General features: G+C 42.0%; 1 protein-coding gene across 1 annotated transcript; it reads left to right on the top strand.

The window, feature by feature from the left end:
* The first annotated feature begins 611 nt into the window (after positions 1 to 611).
* On the top strand, positions 612 to 17569 carry TADA1 (transcriptional adaptor 1). The gene is made up of 8 exons (XM_042924619.1): positions 612 to 722; positions 5667 to 5758; positions 6049 to 6114; positions 9965 to 10062; positions 11504 to 11713; positions 13157 to 13308; positions 15518 to 15680; positions 16347 to 17569. The coding sequence occupies exons 1-8, from the start codon at positions 649 to 651 to the stop codon at positions 16497 to 16499; spliced, it is 1008 nt and encodes a 335-aa protein (XP_042780553.1). The 5' UTR covers positions 612 to 648; the 3' UTR covers positions 16500 to 17569.
* The last annotated feature ends 2941 nt before the right edge of the window (positions 17570 to 20510 follow it).

Below are 20510 nucleotides of genomic sequence, written 5' to 3'. Positions count from 1 at the left end.
AAAATAAGGCGAAGAAAGAGGACAAAACTGATACTGCATTTACTTTTTGATCTGCGGAGGAAGAAACTCATCCAGGTGGAAGGACAAAGAGCGGAATTCAGAAATTGCCCACCGGTGCCTGGGTGGCTCAGTGGGTTAAGCATCCGACTTAGGCTCAGGTCACCATCTCTGTGCTGACAGCTCCGGAGCCTAGAGCCTGTTTCAGGTTCTGTGTCTCCCTCTCTCTCTGCCCCACCCCTGCTTGCTCTCTTTCTCTCTCTCAGAAATGAATAAACGTTTAAAAAGAGTTGAAAATATTGCCCAGCCGGTAACAAACTGAAGGTACTGTGATACAACACCCCGGCAGGTGCCGCAGCTGGCTCCTGTGGCCAAGCGTTGAAGTTGGGTGCGGAAAGGCCGGACCAAACGGATCACGTGACTCGAGGGGGCGGGAGGAGGAGGACTGAGAAAACAGCGAATTTGCCCCCTCACTTTCTCTTCAGAAAGGCGGGCGGAGCCGAAAACCAAACAAACTTCTGCTGTGCGATTAGGGGCGGGACAGACGGGGGCGGACTGAGCTTCCTGCGCCGGGGCGCTCGCCGAATTGGCTTTTCGGTTGTTGGTCACTGTGGCAGAGCGGTCTGCGGTCGGGCTGAGACGTGGGGAGCAATGGCGACCTTTGTGAGCGAGCTGGAGGCGGCCAAGAAGAACTTGAGCGAGGCCCTAGGGGACAACGTGAAACAGTAAGAGCTGTCCTGGCGCGGCGTCCGGGTCTCCGCGCCGCTCCTCCTCAGGCTTCGGGCTGCCGACCCACCCTGGAGACGCCTCCCGCCGCTCCGAGGCCTGTGTTGCCTCGCGTCGCGGGTGGCGGGGCCTCTGGGTTTCTCGGCCGGCTCCGGGTGCGGAACCCGGACTCGCTCAGCTGGACGGGCCGGCCTCCCTGGCTCCCTCGGGACTCGGGCGGGCGCATTCGCCCGGGGCTCTCTGCTCTGGGTGGGGCGGGAGAGGCGCGTTCCACGCCCAAGGGCCTACCGAACGGTTGCAGGCCCCTCGCAGAGTTCGGTTCGCGTGAGGCCTGCCCCGGGCCGAGTGACCCGGAGCCCGACGCGCCCCGGCTGGAGTGGGCACCGCGCGCGGCGGCCAGACCCTGGAGGGCTTCCTGGAGGCGGAAGTTCATTGAGGTCGGGTGATGCGTAGACACTGCGTTTAAGAAAGAGCATTGAGAGTAGTTTCGGAAGGTGGATAGACCCTACGTTTAAGATAAGTCACCGAACATCGCTGCAGTTATAGTGATGATCGCGGTAGTGGACATTAATTGAACACCTTTTAAGCACTCTCAAGGTACCGTTTCATCTAAGCCTCACAACAGAGATGTGAGGTAGATACAATTGTTGTTCCCATTTGATAGATGAGACGACTGAGATCTAGAGAGGTTACGTAACTCTTCAAAAGTCACTAGACCCCTCGTGTCTGATTCCTGGCTCTGATACCCTACAAGGGGTTCCAAAGGAACAAGCGCCCAGCCAGACTTAGGTTATAGCAGGGGACCGAGTAAACAATCAGAGGTCAGATGCTGAATGGCGGGATGTAAAATCAATAATTCAGCCAAGGCTGAAGCCAGATGATATATTTCTGACATACAAGAACGAGTTGGAAAATTTCAGAACATTAATCATTATTATAATTTTATTTTCCAAAGATATAAGTAGCAAATTTTAAATGTTTAAAATTCTAGTGCCTGTGTTGTTGCTGCTAGATGACTTCTGTGATATTCCACACATTTGCTTACTCGGTAGATGCTCACTTAAATATCATGTTGCTGGCAGGGCAAGGTATTTGGGGGACCCTTTCTTGTCATCTTTTTCTTTATATTCTTTAGTATGACTAGATTGAAGTTACTTGGATGTCATACGTGATTTTTGTGGAGTTTTTCCTTCTTGTGAAATTTTGGGGTGGTGGAGTTGACATTCTGCTTTTTATCCTAGCAAGATATGCAGAATTCCCATGTAAGACTTCTTGAAACACTCATGGCCTAAACAGAATAACTAAAAGCAAAATATAATTCTTAAAGCTTATTTTATGAACCTTAATGAATCAAATTTCTACAAACGCTAGAATTAAAATTATTGCTTTGGCATAATTATTTAATTTTTTGTGAACATTTATTGACTCCCAAAGATAAAATGTTCTATCTAAAACTATGTCTTAAAAAATTTTTTTTTAAATTTTATTTATTTTTGTGTGTGAGAGAGAGAGAGAGAGCGCGAACAGGAGAGGGGCAGAGAGAGAGAGGTAGACACAGAATCTGAAGCAGGCTCCAGGCTCTGAGCTGTCAGCACAGAGCCCAATGCGGGGCTCAAACTCTCGAACCATGAGATCATGACCTGAGCCGAAGTCGGACCATGAGATCATGACCTGAGACGAAGTCGGATGCTTGACTGACTGAGCCACCCAGGCGCCCCTACCTAAAATTATGTTTTAATAGTCATGTTTGCTGTCAGTCTATTTCTTTGCTTATTTAATTAATTGAAAATTATTAGTTACTTTAATAGGCAAAATTAACAGTTTTCACCATTAATTACCACAGTTTGTTACTTTTGTAATACTGACGGCTAAAATTTACATTTTTAAACACAGTTGACTTTTACTCTGTTACGTCTAGGATGCTTACAAATATCTGAAAGTGTTTCCATACTATAATAAATCTGAAAGACCTGGCTTGTGTGTATAATTTACTGATTAGATGTGATGGTGACTTCTATGATCCCACACTTACCACACAGGTTTGCCAGAAATTTGAAGTTAGTATTCCCTATTTGGCCTTTAAAGGCCAATGCTGGCTCTCAGATGTTGGTCAAATACAGATGGTAAAGCTAAATTTGACGTATCTGTAGTGTAAATCTCCACTAACGATGTGATCAAAATATGCTTTTGTGCCATGAGTAGTTAGTGGTACAGTGTTGTTTTGCATTTGTTTTTCCATTCTTTCATTGTCTTTTTCTCCTGCTCCTTAAAAAGTGCCTCTTGGTTTAATACTCTGTAATGTTGCCATCCGGTAATTTCTCATATTTCTTCATGAGTAGTGTACTTTGGTTTATATATAACCTGACCATTTAAACATGGTCCTTGGTGGTAGGTAAAACAGAGAAAGTGTATAAGGACCCCAGATAAGAGTTGTGTTCAATTTATCTAGGGTCCAAATGTCTCTTAGGTTGCATGCCCACACCAGCTTCTAGAAAAGACATGGCCTTTGCTAGCTAATTTCCTTTGTATAGTACCCAAGAGAGTGTTCGGTTTAAATAGGTGTTGAATTTTTTGGTGACTTGATCATATGTTCTTTAGTTTACTGCAGGTGTCCCCAGTGCTTCCTAGTCTGACCCACTTAAACTTGTCACCCATCATCCTCACCTTCATAGAGGTTAACTAATTTTCTTTTCAGTTCTGTTGAGGAAAGCAGTCATTTGTCCATGGTTATATGGCAAGTTAACATAGGCACCAGGATTGGGGAGCAGGTCTTCTGAATCTTGGAAGGGGTACGGCTGGAAAGTTTGCCATTAGAGGAGATAGGTAGCATCATGTTGGTAGAACTTCCTGGTAGCGGCTTGTTTTACTTCTGGAATAAGTTCACCCTCAAAATATGGATATATTTGCACCTTTCTTATAAAATAGTGGCCCGGGGCTTTTAAATAATGAAGCTGTCTCATGTCACTGCCCTCTTTTGTTGGATAGAATGGGACGGGAAAATACTTTTTTTTTCCTGTGGAGCTTTATTTCATTTCATAATAGTTCCTGCGTCCTTAAAAAAAAAAAAAAACCAAAACATTTAAGTGTCCATTGTTGGGAAGTTATTATTGACTAACGAGTGTGTGAATATCAGGTGAAAAGTCATGCCAAGCTCTAAAACTAAACATATTTTGCTATTGAGTGAAATGGGTCTTGGGCAACGTTGACCCCATTAAAGCTATAGGTTTTCTCCTGGGGAAAAAAAAAAATGCGTGTGAACCCAAAGCTTTGCTTGCAGTGATGGGCACACATAGCCAGTTACATACAGAGTTACCTACTAAGGTGAATTGAAGCTAATCTGTGTACAGGAGAGGACCTGTGAGGGTATAAGGCAGTGAGAGCATCAGACCGTCTTCTTTAGAAATCTTTTTTCTTTTTTTTTCCTCTGTTAGGAACTCAAATTAGCATTAGAAAGTAGCTAAGTGTGGATTGAAAGTGATTGTAAGACGTGTCCTGAGTAATTTTTAATTGTTTCATGAACAAAGAGCAGCTTCTTTCAGCACTGAATCAAGGGCTGTGGATGTGAAAAGTCATATTTTACTCCTATCTCTAATACTGTTGTTAAGGTATAAAGGGATCAAATCATTATGTTTTTTCCTGCCAGGTAACTAGTGATTTTTATGATTAGTGGTTGGTTTTCACTTTACAAACCACTAAGTTTCTCATATCCACGGTATTTTCATTGTGGTGAGGTGTTTTAGAAACTCATTACTTCAGCCAGTTAGATTAGAACTTGAGATCATCTGAAAGGAAAGAGGTTACCAGGATCAGTATTAATGACCACTTCCCAACCCATAAAACACATATGCTTTTTAAAATATAAATCTTTTTTTTTATTGGGGTATGATTGACATATAACAGTATATTGGTTTCAGGTATACAACAGTTATTCAATACATGTATATATTGCAAAATGATCACCACAGTAAGTCTAGTTAACATCTGTCACGATATATAAAAATTCTTGTGAGAACTTTTTTATTTATGAGAACTTTTAAGATCTACTCTTAGCAACTTTCAAATATACAATACAGTATTATGAACTGTAGTTAATAATTGGAAAATTAGTGTATTTGAAATTAATATTTAAAAGTTAATACTTTTAATAATAATACTTTTAAAACATAAATATTAAATGTAAGATTCTGGAGGATAGGTCTTTTAGAAAGGCAACAGTGAGGAAGGAAGGGTACAGCTGTGGTTTTGGCTAAAGGACTTGTGAGTCCAATAATGTGACAACCTGTCAGTCCCTTTTGGGGAAAAACTTTTCTTCCTTTTTCTTCTGTTGATATTCTTTTTTTTTTTTTTTTCTTTTTTCTTATTAAGTAGGCTCCACACCCAACATGGGCCTTGAACTCGGCGGCCCTGTGAGATCGAGAGTCACAGGCTCTACGAACTGAGCCAGGCAGGCGCCCCCTTCTGTCAGTATTCTGATTCCTAGGTGTATTAGTTTTCAAGGGCCGGAGTAACAAAATACGACAGATGGGGTGGATTAAACAATAGAAATTTGTTTTCTCATAGTTCTGGACGCTGGAAGTCTGACATCAAGGAAGTCTGACAACACCCTTCAGCAGGGTTGTTTTTTTCTGAGGCCTCTACCTTTGGCTTATAGATAGCTACTGTCTGGTCTGTGTGTGTGTCACAGTCCTAATGTCTTCTTACTAAGGACACCCATCACATTGGTTTAGGGCCCACCCTAGAGAGGTCATCTTAATTTAATCACCTCTTTAACGTCCTGGGTGCTGGGGGTCAAGGGCTTCAACATATAGATTTGGGGGGAGATGCACAACTCTGCCCATATGGTGGGGAATGCAAAATTTCCTTCCCTGGGTTTTGGAGCAGGTAAGGTAAACTTGGGAAAGAAGCAAAATCCTTGGTTCTTAATACTGCTTCTGTCTCTGCAGATACTGGGCTAACTTAAAGTTGTGGTTCAAGCAGAAGATCAGCAAAGAAGAGTTTGACCTTGAAGCTCATAGACTTCTCACGCAGGATAATGGTAAAATAATTATCTGGGGAGTTATTTTACTATTTTGAAGTTTTCCCAGATTTGCAATAAGTTGCAAATAAATAACTGCAATAATAAATTGCAGTAAATTTTGCAGTAAGTCTTTTCACTTAAAAAAAATAAAATGGGGTTTTTAATGGTGTGTAAGATTATTTTAATAATATGGATATTTCAAATAAAGTGTAAAGAATGGCAGGGTAGGGGATATCCAGAGTCAAATAATGGTTTCCTTATGTTGTAAATGTTTTGTATTTGACTTGTGACAATCTTCCCTTTTTCAGTCCATTCTCACAACGATTTCCTCCTGGCTATTCTTACGCGTTGTCAGATTTTGGTGTCTACCCCAGGTAAGGGAGCGGAAGTACTTCCAGGGATGTCAGTCAACAGAGCCATCAGAGCCCTGGGCTTTAGCTTCCGTTAACAGACACATCTGTTGTGTGCAAACGACATGTTCTTTGAACTGCTCACAAGAAAAAATTTATTATGTAGGTGCAGATTGTTTTGTAGAACCTGGGTAAAGCAGGTGATCTCCCTGTGCTTACGTTGACTTTTGGTCTTTACTGTCCACTCAGCTGGATTTTAGATTACTTAAATGACAGACAAGTGAGGAAGTGGGTGGGCAGTCAGGGTGAAGAAACTTGAGGGCAGCTGGTATTAGACGAGGGTTTCCATAGATGCAGGGAAGGTGAGTTCGGGTTGGGGGAGGGGAAACCACGACGTGTGGTGAGAACCTGGACTTTCAGTTGTATTCTCAAGTAAGATACCAGCACCTGGAAGGTTAGAGCTTCAGCATGTTGGGGAGGTGGGTAGAAGCTAAATCGGTCACTTCAACCTAATTAGGTATAGGTAGAAACAATGACCCCTTTATCCCAAATTGTTTGGAGTTTAAGTGGTACAGGCACTTCTTTCATCCATCTTATTTTAATCAAGTAGTCAAAAATAAATGATTAAATACATTAAACAATTTGCCTCACAATAAAACTTATCCTGAACTGTTGTTAAAAACTTAGATTTGTAGGTACCGCCTACTATAGATTAAGTTGAATTTTTTGTTGTTGTTGTTTTTAAAGGGCCTGTGGTGATTGTGTTGATCATTGATTAAAAACCTTTCTTTGTTTTCTTTCTTACCTTTTCTTTCTTTCTTTCTTTCTTTCTTTCTTTCTTTCTTTCTTTCTTTCTTCCTTCCTTCCTTCCTTCCTTCCTTCCTCTTTCTTTTCTTTCTTTCTTTCTTTCTTTCTTTCTTTCTTTCTTTCTTTCTTTCTTCTTTCTTTTAAATTCAAGTTAGTTAGCATACAGTGTAGTCTTGGCTTCAGGAGTAGAACCCAGTGATTAACCTCTTAACATATGACACCCAGTGCTCATCCCAAAAAGTGCCCTCCTTAATGCCCATCCCCCACCTAACCCATCCCCCACCTAACCCATCCCCCCACCCACCTCCCCTCCAGCAAACCTCAGTTTGTTCTCTGTATTTAAAATATATTTTCTCTGTATTTATGGTTTGCCTCCCTCTCTGTTTTGCTTTTTCTTTTATTTTGTTTTCTCTGAAGTTGGTTTGCTAATCTATAAAGAGGCTAATACCTACCCGGAAGAGTTGCTGTGAGGATTAAAAAGAATGCAAAGTGTCTGTTACACTGCGGTCCCTCGATCAATAATATTATTAAAAATCACCTTTCCCACCTAGCTTAGGAAAACAGAAAACCCACCCGCAAGTACGAAGAGCTACATTTCTATATTTTACTTTGAATAGAAATCATCTCTTTGTTGCCAGCAACTATTAATTTCATTTTGAGGAAATACATTTTGGGGGTTCGATAGAGAAATAACCCAGCCAGTAGATGGAAGTGTTGGATCCACCCCTAAATCTGCCCGCCGCTGGAAAGCTGTCCTGGTTGTCAGTCAGGCCTGACTCACCAAGCTTTGCTTCCTTGCCTGGAGCGTGTTGGCCACACATCGGTGGCATCACCTAGCATCCGGGCCATCCAGCAGCAGTGGGTTTCTTTGGGAATCTTCTAAGATTGGCTGACCTCATCAGTGAGACCTGGATGTACCAGAGACATTTAAAGCGGTGGAGAGAACAGCTTGACTTCCCTAACAGGTTGTTTTGTTTTTTGTTTTTGTTTTTTTGTAATTCCAGTGTAGTTAACATACAGAGTTTAGTTTCAGGGGTACAATATAGCGATTCAGCAATTCTGTACATGACTCAGTGCTCATCATGGTAGGTGTCCAAAGAGCTCTTTTTTAACTGATGAACTTGGAGTATTTTTTTTTCAAAGCTTTAAAAACTCATTCTTCAAAAAAACATCAAAACGGAAATAATGTTTTTGCTAAGATGATGGTTTTTTTTCGTATAAAAAATTTTGGGGGGTAGTTTTTTCAGGTGTACTGTAATGAGCTTGAATTGCTTTGATTGTTTTTCTTTAACACTAAACTATATATAAATGTGCTCATGGTTAGAAATAATACAGAAGGTCTTATAATGAAAAGCTTCTTCCCACTCCTAGACTTTTCTCAAAGACAACTACTTTGTTTTTTGTTCTTCTGGTAGGACTTTGATAGCTCCTCATTGGAGCTTAAATCTCTGTCTGGGTTTACTGATTTTAGACATCTGGCTTATGCTTTATGAGATTTCCTCAGTTCTTTCAGCCTTTCTGCCCAATGCATTCTTTAATTCAGCAATTTTTATAATACCTTCTTTTTGTTTTATGGACACACGTCTTTTCAGACTTCTCTGAATATACCAGTTAGTATTTTTGAAGTCCATGTTGCTTGAATTATTTAAAAAAAATTTTTTTTTAACGTTTATTTATTTTTGAGAGAGACAGAGACAGAACGCGAGTAGGTGAGGGGCAGAGAAAGGGGAGACACAGAATCCGAAGCAGGCTCCAGGCTCCGAGCTGTCAGCACAGAGTGCGATGCAGGGCTCGAACTCACAAGCTGTGAGATCATGACCTGAGCCGAAGTCGGACGCTCAACCGACTGAGCCACCTAGGCGCCCCTGAATTATTAGGACTTCTATTGTCTGTTTGTTTATCTGGGTCTTTCTTATTCTGTTATAGATTGTCATCAAATGTCGGGTGATTCACATTTAAGAATGAAGTATACAGTTGTGTGGGGGTTTTGTTGTAGAGTGAGCTGACAGGAGGCCAGCTCAACTGGGGATCCTCAGGCCAGCATGCAGAGAGCTGTGCTCTAGGGTGTCAACATCCATATCAACCACCTTAGTAAATCCCAGAAATTTGGTCCAGTTTAACTAGAGGAGAGTTCTCCACTCTCTTGTCCTCCATACCCCCCAACAGCATCCCCCTGCCATTGTAAATACTGTGCTATGTATGGGAGAGAGCAGGGCTGGCTCCGGGGCCTGTGAACTGCCTGTGAACTGCCTGTGAACCCAGAAGGGCCCACGCTTGGCTTAGTGCTCAACTGTGGTTGCCTTGAAATTCTAAATGTTTGAATAAGAGACCCTGCATTTTTGTTTTGTACTGAGCCCACTGTTAGTGGTGAGGGGGAAGGGGTTTGTGTAGACGACTTTTGAATGTAGACCTTCCATTGATCTTATTTTTGGCTTCACTGACCCCTCCCTGGTTTCCACTGTCCTCACCTTCTCCAAATCCAGTTTCTTTGTGGATTTCTGCTCTGCAGGTTAACTTGTTTCCACCTCATTTCCGAACCTTGCCTAGCCTAGGTTATGGCTTCTGTGTGTCTCCATGTGAGTGAACACCTTTTTAGCCCATTGTTGAAATTTGTTGACATCTCATCTTGTTTCAATTTCCTTTCTATCTCAGTTGCGGATGTGTGCTGTTTACTTTCTGCTATTACCTTTTTTTAGTAGGGTCTAGAAAGAGAGGTGAGATACATTCATGTGCTCAGTTCCCCATCTTGAACTAGAAAATTTTTTCCTACTTTGGTAATACTACTTATAATGCTACTAATAAAGCAAACAAAACACCCAATAAACATTAATTTAAAATATGAAAAACAAATTTGTCTTCCTAAAGGAATAATTTTGGTTACAGCTAGAAAAAAATGTGATTTGAGAGAATTCATAATTTTGCTTGGAGAAATAGAGAAGATCTGAATTTAAGCATTGATTATTTTCATTACTTGAGCATTCCATACTTTTTTAGCCTATAATGAAACCAAACACAGCAGTTGACAACTGTCCCCGTTTTCTCTTATGGTTCTTTTTCTGTCTCACAGAGGGTGCTGGATCTTTACCCTGGACAGGGGGTTCTGCAGCTAAACCTGGAAAACCAAAGGGAAAGAAAAAGCTTTCTTCTGTTCGTCAGAAATTTGACGTAGGTTGTTCTCCAGTAGATCTTGGTAACAACTGATTTAAGTGCTGGTGTGATGGAACGGGCTTTAGTTTTTAAATAAATCTTAAAATACTGGTAGTAGAGTTGAAAAAAAGGAGGGCATGATTTGGGGAAGAAAGGTGTTATTATATTTGAGGTTGACAAGAGTTTCAAAGAGTGTGAGTCCCAGGTGTCTGAATTTTTATAATTCTAGTTTGTTACTGCATAAATATTAATATGTTTTCATTAGTACCTAACGATTTTTTAATGACTCAAAAAGTATGCCTGTATTATTTCTCCTCTTAAATCTTTTTCTGGAATGTTTCTTACATTGAAGACTTCTGTTCCACGGCTCCAGGAGGCCTGGAGGCCTCTGGCAGGATCCTGGCGATGCCCAGCTAGGCCCTGAGCCTTTCGGAATCAGCAGAGAAGTCATGAAGGCATTTGGCCATAAAATTTGCAAACATTTTAGGATAAATTGTTTTTTCCTTTTGTATTTGGGGAACAATTTGCCAAAAGTCTTCCTTTTATAGGTTTGACTGGGTGTTGATAGCTTTATTGATTAACATCAACAAACATTCATTTCTACCTTTGCTCTGTGTTTTCTATCGATACTATTCAATATGGAGGGCATCGGTACCTCTAGAGAGGCATACCTTAGTTTAAAAAGGGATATTTGATATAAAATACAGTTTTATACTTGGACAATGGAAAAAACAACCAATGTTTCTTTTATAATACAAACTTCAAACAGGGACAAGCCATTTTCGCTATTAAATCTTATATGTTGAGCTTAAGCAGGAGCTACCACTGGTGATGGAGAATACACATGGGCTGTCAGAGTCTACCAGAGGAGGCAGAGGTTTTAGGAGTGGAAACAGTTTGAGAAAAACTATTCTAAATAATTAGAATGGCTGTGTCTTAGCAAGATTCTGTGTTGAGAATTGTAAGTAGAAGATGATAGCAAGATAGTTTATACTATCTGGCATTCTCTTGGAATATCTGTTATTAGGTCTGTTATGTTGGTTAGCTACGCTTATTTTTAGAGCTTAAACGAGGTATTACTATATATTTCTGCTTTCAGAACCTGCTTACTTACAAGTATACTGAGAATGCTCTGAGTTGTTTGAAAATAGTTTTATATCTTCTCCTTTCCCCTAATTGTTATTTTTAGCACAGAGCCATATATTCTGTGATCACCAAGGTATCCGTTGAATAGAATAAACTGCTGGGCACACTACCATTATTCCCCTTAATTCATGTCTTCATTATTACTATGTAATGGGTGTGAATCTGTGATTATTTGTGCATGAGTGACTTCTTTTTTTTTAAATCCTGTAGTATTGTTTTGGTGGCATTAATTTGTGGGAGCTCAAGTCCAATATATTGTGTCTTCTTACTTGCCACTGTGATGAATCATTTTGAAAAGTTTTCTTGCCCATAGCATAGATTCCAGCCTCAAAATCCCCTCTCGGGAGCCCAGCAGTTTGTGGCAAAGGATCCCCAAGATGATGATGAGTTGAAACTTTGTTCCCACACAATGATGCTTCCCACCCGGGGTCAGCTTGAAGGGAGAATGATAGTGACAGCTTACGAGCACGGGTTGGACAACGTCACGGAGGAGGCCGTCTCAGCTGTTGTCTACGCGGTGGAGGTTGGTTTGCTGGTGGCAGAAACGGTTTTACAGGTTGAATGTAACGAGCTTGTGTGTGTCGTTGAAAGTCGGTACTGCAAGAAAAGAATCCAAGTACTACCGATGCCAGAATTGTCGTCATTGAAATTGTTTTCTTTTTTTTCCCTCTTTTTCTTTTTCTCTCTCTCTTCTTTTTTTTTTTCAAGTAGGCTTCATGCCCATGTGGAGCCCAATGCGGGGCTTGAACTCATGATCCTGAGATCAAGACCTGAGCTGAGATCAAGAGTCGGACCCTTAACCGACTGAATCACCCAGGCACCCCGGAATTGTGTTCTTTTGAGGGGAGAAACACCTCATAGTCCATGCAGTTGCCTTCAGTTAGCAGACTAAGCTTTTCAGAGAGGCTACTTATGGCATAACACTTTGGCGTGTTTTGGTGTTTAATTTGTTAACACGGGCACAGTTTTTAAGGAAAAAAATTGAGATTGAGAATCCTAACGATGAAAATCACTGTTTTTTGTTGTGTCCCAGCATTTAAAGAGCATTAGATTTGGTGTCTAAACAGTAGGATCCTTCTCTCAGCCCACTCATTTATCCATTCACTTTATTCATTTAGTTATTTGCCAAAATACGCATTGGGTTCTATAGTGCACGGATATGTCAGGTAATACAGGGTAATTCTTCCAGTACTTGGGGCCTCCCGTTTCCTCACATGTACCTCAAAGATTATAATCGCTATCTCATGAAGTTACACACATTTAATAAATTCAGTGTGTGGAAATTACAAATTGTATCATGAAGGCCTGGATATGAGATTATCTTACTGGTATAGTTGAAACAGGTGATCCTGCCTCACCTGTTATTAATGGCAGGCTGGGATCAGCTCTTTTTATTTTCACAGACACTTTCTATCCCTTATGTACTTGGCTCTCATAAAGAAGTATCAAATACCTAATTTTTCGTTTATTTCCTATATATCTGTTGTGTATGTGGCTTTTGAGAGAGCCATGGTTCTTTTATGGCAGGATTCTAGTAGATTGGGCATTGTAGCCAGTAAATCTGACCTCTTGGAACTTTTTGTCCTATTTGAAACCAGGTTTCAGGGTAGTTTGCCTCCTTTTAGAAATTTTATGTATTTATTTTTGTACTTTTATTTAAAACCGTCTGAAAATCTCTTTTGAGAGAGGAGTCAATTTAGAAACCATAAATAACTTTAATAAATTTCATGTAGAGCAAGCACCTATTAAATGGAACCAAATAAAAACAACGCATCTCTCTCTTTCCCGTACCTTCCTGCTCTGATGTGGTTCTGTGGCCTTTTGGTGAACTTTGGTTCCACCACATGCTAGCCTGTCTCATATCTCCATCCGCTAAATGCTAGGAGACATTTTTTGGTCAATGGAAGTTTTATGATTTGCTCTTAAACAGGAGTTCATGTTCTTTTTCTTTTCTTTGTTTTTACAGAATCACCTTAAAGATATACTGACATCAGTTGTGTCGAGAAGGAAAGCTTACCGGTTACGTGACGGTCATTTTAAATATGCCTTTGGTAGTAACGTAACCCCACAGCCATACCTGAAGAATAGCGTAGTAGCTTACAACAGCTTAATAGAAAGGTATATGAAGTTTCTTGTGGTTTTGCATCCATCCTCTCTAGCTGGTACACTACTATTAGGTGTTAGACCGCTGTTAAATAATTGTGTTTCTGTCAGTCTAAGGTACCTTTGAGAGCAGCGCGGTTTTATTTTAAGTTGCATCCTTGCACGATAACTAGTGAATTGCTTTGGTATCGCTTGTCACAAGTGAGGGCGCAGAGTTTGGCTGCCGCATGTGGTTATGCAAGCGCCCCGGGCCCACTTTCTCGGGTGGATTGGAGCGGTTCCCCGAGGTGAGGAGTCCTGAGGGCTCGTAAGGGGCAGCACCTGCTTGGTGGTGGAAGCGGGCCTGCTTTCAGTCAGAAGCACGGCCTATGATTGTTGGGTCAGGGTTGCGTATCTTGATGGCGGGAGGAGGGGTGGGAGGTGTTCCTCCAGGTTCCGTAGCTCTACCTTGAGAGAGTGGCCTGTGCTGGGTGTCATCAGGTTGTTCTTGGCATGCTGGTGTGCAGCCTGGTCCCTGCCCCCGTCTCTGGGCTTCCTCCGTCCACGTTCCACGGAGGGTCTCCCAGGACTTCTAATGTCCTCAGTCTTCGCTTTACGAGATGACCTGGATTACCTTTCTTTTCATCCGTGTGTTGTCTGTTTTCGGCCCTCTACTTCCTTTCTGCCTTCCCTGCAAATAATGTAGTCCAAATTTTAAGCCTTTGGGAAAGAAAAAGCAGTGATGTAATGTTCTTTCTGAAGTGACTGGATTTCTCGGAGCGCTCGTTAGCTGGTTGGTGAGGGAGATGACAGGGAGGTACAAGTTCAGAGAGAAAAGTGTGGCCCGGAACCTGGTGGGGGTGATGGTAGTGAAGAACTAACAAGAAAGGAAGGGAGGAGGTGTGGTAGGAAAGAGTGCAGGGTGGGAAAACCAAGAAGAGAGTTGGACACGGCCAAGAGTGTTGACACCACATGGAAAGGGGTTGTACCAGCGCCTACTTCATGGCTGAAAACCTTGAGGTGGCTCACAAGGCCCGTTTTGAAGAGCATCCTCTTTTTTTTTTTTTTTTTTTAAGTTTATTTATTTATTTTGAGAGAGGGCGAGGGAGAGCGTGAGCAGGGAAGCAGGCAGAGAGAGGGAGCAAGAGGGAGAGAGACAGAATCCCAAGCAGGCTCCACACTGACAGCGCAGAGCCTTGGCACAGGGGCTCGAACTCCCAAACCATGAGATCGTGACCTGAGCCGAAACCAAGAGTCGGATGCTTAGCCGACTGAGCCACCCAGGCGTCCCGAAGAGCGCCATCTTAAATTAGGTTCACTATTTATATTTAGATCGTCAAATGTGAAGATTTCTATCCTCAGTCTCATTCAGGCATGTCTGTGTGGGAGTATTTGTTCTCATTTGTAAGTCCTCCTTTTCTAGAAGAAAAACCCAACCGACAAAGTGGGTGAATGCTGAGAGCAGCGTCTGTGACCCTGCCAGGCCTCCCGAGCTCGCCCCCTCGCCGCTCGCCTGCCCCTGGAGGGCGACTGGCTCCCCGTCACTGCTTGTTTGCCCAACAGGGCCGCCTTTGTCCGGTGCTCACCCCCACGCTTCTACCCGCCTGTGCGTTCGTCTGAGCTGCCTCCTCACTGTTGTTTTACCTTCTGGGTGTTCTTCGAAACTGTATAGGTCATCTCCTACTGTCTCGGGACACAACAATTATGCCCGACTTCCCCGCTGATACTGTATCTGGGTCCTGTTTTGGGAAACTGGCAAGATTTGGATTTTCTTCATCCTCCATTTTTGCCTCTTGCTTACTCTGCGCTGTGTCTTCTTGCATGTAATTTTTCAATCCTGTTGTCTCCAGTTACATGTATCTTCCTCTCCCAAGTCAGTTTTTCAGGTTCATTCTCCTTTAATTAAGGTCTTTTTTCTCCCCCGCTCCCGACTAGAAGCATTTGAAGGGCAGGAAACAATTTTGGCCCAGCATCCTGAGCTTAATAAATATTTCAACATTGTGGGGAGAGGAGTGTAAATTTAGTTGTTCTACATTTTGTTTCCAGCCTGCCAGATGGGCTGCCTTTAAAAATTAAAATTACAGGCCACTCACGTAATATACTAGCTAAAAAGTAATTTCTAATTGGGTTTTTAATTATTTTTAAGATATTTTTGCAAGATGTATTAAAAGCCCATTCCTATTTTCGTTATCCGCTTGTCTCGTTCATAGTTATTGGGAATGTTTTGAAAATACTTTGTTTTCAGTCCTCCAGCCTTTTCTGCTCCTTGCGCGGGTCATAACCCGGCCTCTCACCCGCCCCCTGATGACGCCGAGCAGCAGGCCGCCCTCCTGCTGGCATGCTCTGGGGACACTCTGCCTGCAGCTTTGCCTCCAGTCAACATGTATGACCTTTTTGAAGCTTTGCAGGTAAAACTCTTGGCTCCTTAAGGTTTACCTAGATTTATGGATAGGTTCAGAGTTTCTTTAAGTTTGCAAAGATACAAAGATATTCAGTAGCTTTTCCTCTTCTTGGCTTTTTGGTTTTCAGTTTTTATTGTTTGTTATTTATCTTTTTTAAGTCACTTTACTTATTTTGAGAGAGAGAGAGAGAGAGACATTGTACATGAGAGCAAGTGTGGGAGTTGGGGGAGAGAGAGATGCCCAAGCCCCAACGTGGGGCTCAGACCCGCAGAACTGTGAGATCGTGACCTGAGCCGAAATCAAGAGCCGGACACTTAACCCACCGAGCCACCCAGGTGCCCCTATTGTTTGTTATTCAAGCCATTAGTACTACCCTCATTTTTCAAATCCGGGGCCCACACCTCCTTCCTAACTTACCTCTCCCAGCCCCCACTTGCCCAGTGAAAAAGAAAAGGGGAAAAAAGAAATCCTCTTCTTCCCGCTCCTATTTCAGAAGCTTGTCATTTCTTTGTTTTCTTGTTTCCTAGCTGGAGCTTCATTAGGCTCTGGCTTGTAGCTTAGCGGTTTGTGTGTGAGTGTTTCGTTGATATAAACCTTACTTTTTAATTGTGCGTGTCGGGAAGAGGAATATACCGAAGCGTAACTGGAGGCACGCTACTGTTTTAATCGCAGGTACACAGGGAAGTCATTCCTACACACACCGTATACGCTCTCAACATTGAAAGGATCATCACGAAACTCTGGCATCCAAATCACGAAGAGCTGCAGCAAGACAAAGTCCACCGCCAGCGCCTCGCAGCCAAGGAGGGGCTTTCGCTCTGCTGAACTAGGGTGACTTGAGGGTAGGGGAGCCTCAGCAAATTCGTTGGTTATTGAGAATTGAATGTTTTGGGGGGTCCACATTTCAAGACTGAAGTGTGTGGTGTAAATATAGCCTTTCCTGTGGAAATGGGGCACTGAGTACCTTCTGCGTTGCTACTGTGAAGCCGTTCATACAAATCTGACTTTGATAATGACCCATATCTCTGTATGTCTGTATGTGTTCCCAGTTATGGGAGTGAGCACTGAGAAAAAGTCTGTGCCGGGAATGATGTTTTTAGGCATCTGAGGCTTAGTATCCTTGGGTCTGCATGTGAGGTAGATGACATCCTAGAACAAAGAAGCCGTTATAATTTAGTCCCCGTGATCAGCAGGACATCTGTGTGTTCAGTGACAGCATATACTCTGTATCTGGCAAGCCTAAAATTTCTGCCTTTCTCCTGAAGAACTGTGCTCTCGCATTTTGGTTGAAATAACCTACACAGTGTTAAAAATCATATACCTCCTTTAGTGACCGGTTTAATTTTTTAACAGATTTGGGTAGCTCCCTAAAAATTCATTACAACTCCAGAGAAAATAGGACTTAGAAATACTGTGCTGTTAGACAAAATAAAGTCCTTTCTTTGCATTAAAAGCCAAAATAAAAACTCCGGAATGTAATTGACCTTATAAAGTTTCTTCTGAGAACTTAAGTTTCTTTTACAGTTAATACGCCCAAAGACTTTTATTGGTAGTTTCACCTGTTGATTATTCCTATAGAATATATTTTAAGAAGCCCACGTAAACATACTGGATTTATACTTAGAAACTCCCTAATTCCTATGAAGTATCTGTTCCTCTCCTTTCAGATGATAAAGTGAACATAATTTACATCTGGCAGTGTTACTAATAATAAAGTTTGTTTTTTTAGAGGTGATGCTTTTTACTAAAGAGAAGGTGTTGGTGACTATATTAGAATGTACAGATGGGTTGTGTAGGCCTAAGTCATATATGTGTAGATACGTATACATGGTTCAATATTTGGATCTATTTGATTTTGTACTTTAAATGTGACAAATAAACCTTTTGGGAGAAAACTTCCCTTTCCTGTGTTTACTAAAGTAAACGTATAAGGAATACTGCGTTCCACTGAAGTATGAAAAGCCCTGCTTTAGGAGATCTTAGCAGACTTTTAGAGGAATGTACTAGATGAGAAAGATTAAAAAACAGGTTCCAACTTAGGTATGTCATTGCTTGCTTTTCTTTTTTTTTTTTTTTTTTAAGTTTGAGAGAGAGCAGGAGCAGGGGAGGGGCAGAGAGAGAATCCTAAGCAGGCTCTGTACTGGCAGCACAGAGCCCGACACGGGGTTTGAACCCACAAACCTTGAGATCGTGTCATTTCTTTCCTTTTGGAATGTGTAGACAAAAAGAAAAAAAATAAATAAACAGCTTAGTTTCAGTTCTCGGCACAAGTCTGAAAAGTCCTTTTTTAGATAATTTTCAGGTTTAGAAGAATTCGGACTGATACCTAGCTGAATGTAGTGGTTTTGTTTTGAGCCATCCATATGCCGGGAACTTAATGTGAAGTATGTTAAATTTCATGGAGTCCTTATGTGGGGAGGCAGCTGGGAGCCTCAGCCACGTCCTGCCGCCCATTGCAATGGCAGCGTCCATGGGCGGCCCTGGCTTTCACCTCTACAGTCACCTACTGTGGTGGGACCACAGGATGCCAGAGGACTCCCTTTGCCTCGTGTTTCCGGCCTACGTGAAAATCTGCTTTCTGTGACAGTTTTCCTTAAGGATCATTTTGTAAAGTGGAAAGATGGGGTTGAAGGTAGAGGGATACTTAGGATTTGAAAGATTTGAACACCTCTGTCCCGCCAAAGGCTAGCTTCCACTCCAGCAGTGTTGCCAACTGTGGGATCCCGAGTGAAATTGTGACTGCTTATTCCCAAGCATTTAGAAAAATAACTGTCAATGAGGAAAACGCTGTTAGAAACCAGATAGTTTCAGGGGCACCTGGGTGGCTCAGTTGGTTAAGCGACCGACTTCAGCTCAGGTCATGATCTCGCAGTTTGTGAGTTTGAGCCCGGTGTCGGGCTCTGGGCTGACAGCTCGGAGCCTGGAGCCTGCTTCGGATTCTGTGTCTCCCTCTCTCTCTGCCCCTCTCCTGCTCATGCTCTGTCTCTCTCTGTCTCTCAATAATAAATAAATGTTGAAAAAAAATTTTTTTTAAAAAGAAACCAGATAATTTCACTTAGAATAAAGCTTATTTTGCCTGCAGGAGTTTCAGTAATTATCTTTCATATATAGGTGTTATCACTGCAAAACCAGGTTTGACAATGCCCACCTTACTTTCTACCCAGAGTGCTGGCTTAGCACGCGTTCTTATAACCTTGAACACCCTCTGCTGTGATCAACCAAGCACACGTTCCTTGGCACGCACCTCCCGACACCCCACCACTGCCTGAGGTTCCCGATTGGACCTCACAAACTTCTAAAGGATTACTCTTTGACCATTAGATAAATGCCTGTGTTCCCTCACATTTTTTGGCTCCTGCCAAAATGCCTCCAGGATGTAGAGTAAGGGTAAGGAAGCTTGGTTTTAGGGGTCAGACTTAAATGCTGTGGCCAAGATTGGGTCAGCACTTGATTCTGGTGGCTTAAAAAAGGAAAAAAGTCTGGAGACTTCTTAGAGAGTAGACCACTACTTATTTCATTGAATCTATGGGCATGGTAGATTGTCAGGAGTAATTTAACTAAAAGCACACCAGGAAAGGGCAGGTAGGTTCTTCATGCTTTCATTTTTAAAGAAATTTGTGAAAACTACGTTTTCTGATCTGCTCCTCAACTTGCTAGCATGTCTTCACCCATTTAAGATTAATATCCCTTTATGGATTTCCTTCATGGGATTTGGTAGTGTACCATCCCCGAGAACATCTGAAACATGACTGAATGAGGAAAAAAGCTATTTATGCCAGGCCTCCCCCCAACTCCCCACCCCTGGACTTTTGAGTTTAAAACCACATGTTATCATTTTTCTTCCCTGTCTTCGGACGCCAACATTTATATTGCCATCCCATGAACAGACACTTTTTTGATTCAAGGATATTCCATACATACACCCCAGACTGAATGGAGAATATAGCATAAAAGATAGTTTGAAATGTGACCTTTCACAATGCTAGAGGTAAATAATAAATAAAAGCACCATAGCCTATTGTCTTTATTATCAAAGTTTATTGTCGGGGTCAATTTTCTATCTACCGGGGAGTACAACTATGTCTCAATATGTGCTATAGTAATTCTAGGGTAATAGCCATTCTGCAAAATAGTTGTACTGGGACTCTGTTAAGCATAGATCATAATTAAGTCAGTGGAAGAATGAGCCCAGAAAAACCCTGACAGTAGAGCCATTACTCTAGGAAAGTTCCAGTGCTATGCAACCTGTAAGGCATCATCTATCAGCTGATGATGAGACTCAAGAAGATGTTGGTGGAATGAAATAGGAGTTGAACCCATTTTCTACTCTCCTCTGCAAGAAAACTATGGCCCCAATGCAAGAACCCAAAATTAGATCTTATAAAATCATGTAGGCTCCCAAAGCAAGTAAAACAGGACATAAAGAGGAAAGGGCCAGGGACCAGGGTAGTGGAGGATAAATTAAGTGGAAGTGGAGGGAATGGAAACTTCTGGAATGGAAAATAGCTGTATTTAGATGCCACTTGAGACAACAAATAATACAGTACAGGTGGAAGCAAATGGGGAACAATTCCAATATTCAAAGTTATTCAGATATACCAGAAACTAAGTGAAGTTTCCTACCTTGGAGGAAAACTGGTTTTAAACAAATGACAAAGGTGAGTCACTAATAGGAGAATGAGTACCTGAGTAGAAATAGGTGTTTCAGGATGCCAAGAACAGTATAGTATATAAATGAGCAGAGTCTACCAGAAGGAAAAGTGGTTACGGTAGCCTGTTATTCAGATCAGACATTGGAATGACATTTCTGGCAATGGCTTTGTCCAGAAGGTCCTG

Source organism: Panthera leo, chromosome F3 (assembly GCF_018350215.1).
Source record: "Panthera leo isolate Ple1 chromosome F3, P.leo_Ple1_pat1.1, whole genome shotgun sequence".
NCBI lineage: Eukaryota > Metazoa > Chordata > Mammalia > Carnivora > Felidae > Panthera > Panthera leo.
This window is presented reverse-complemented; position numbering and strand designations above follow the sequence as displayed.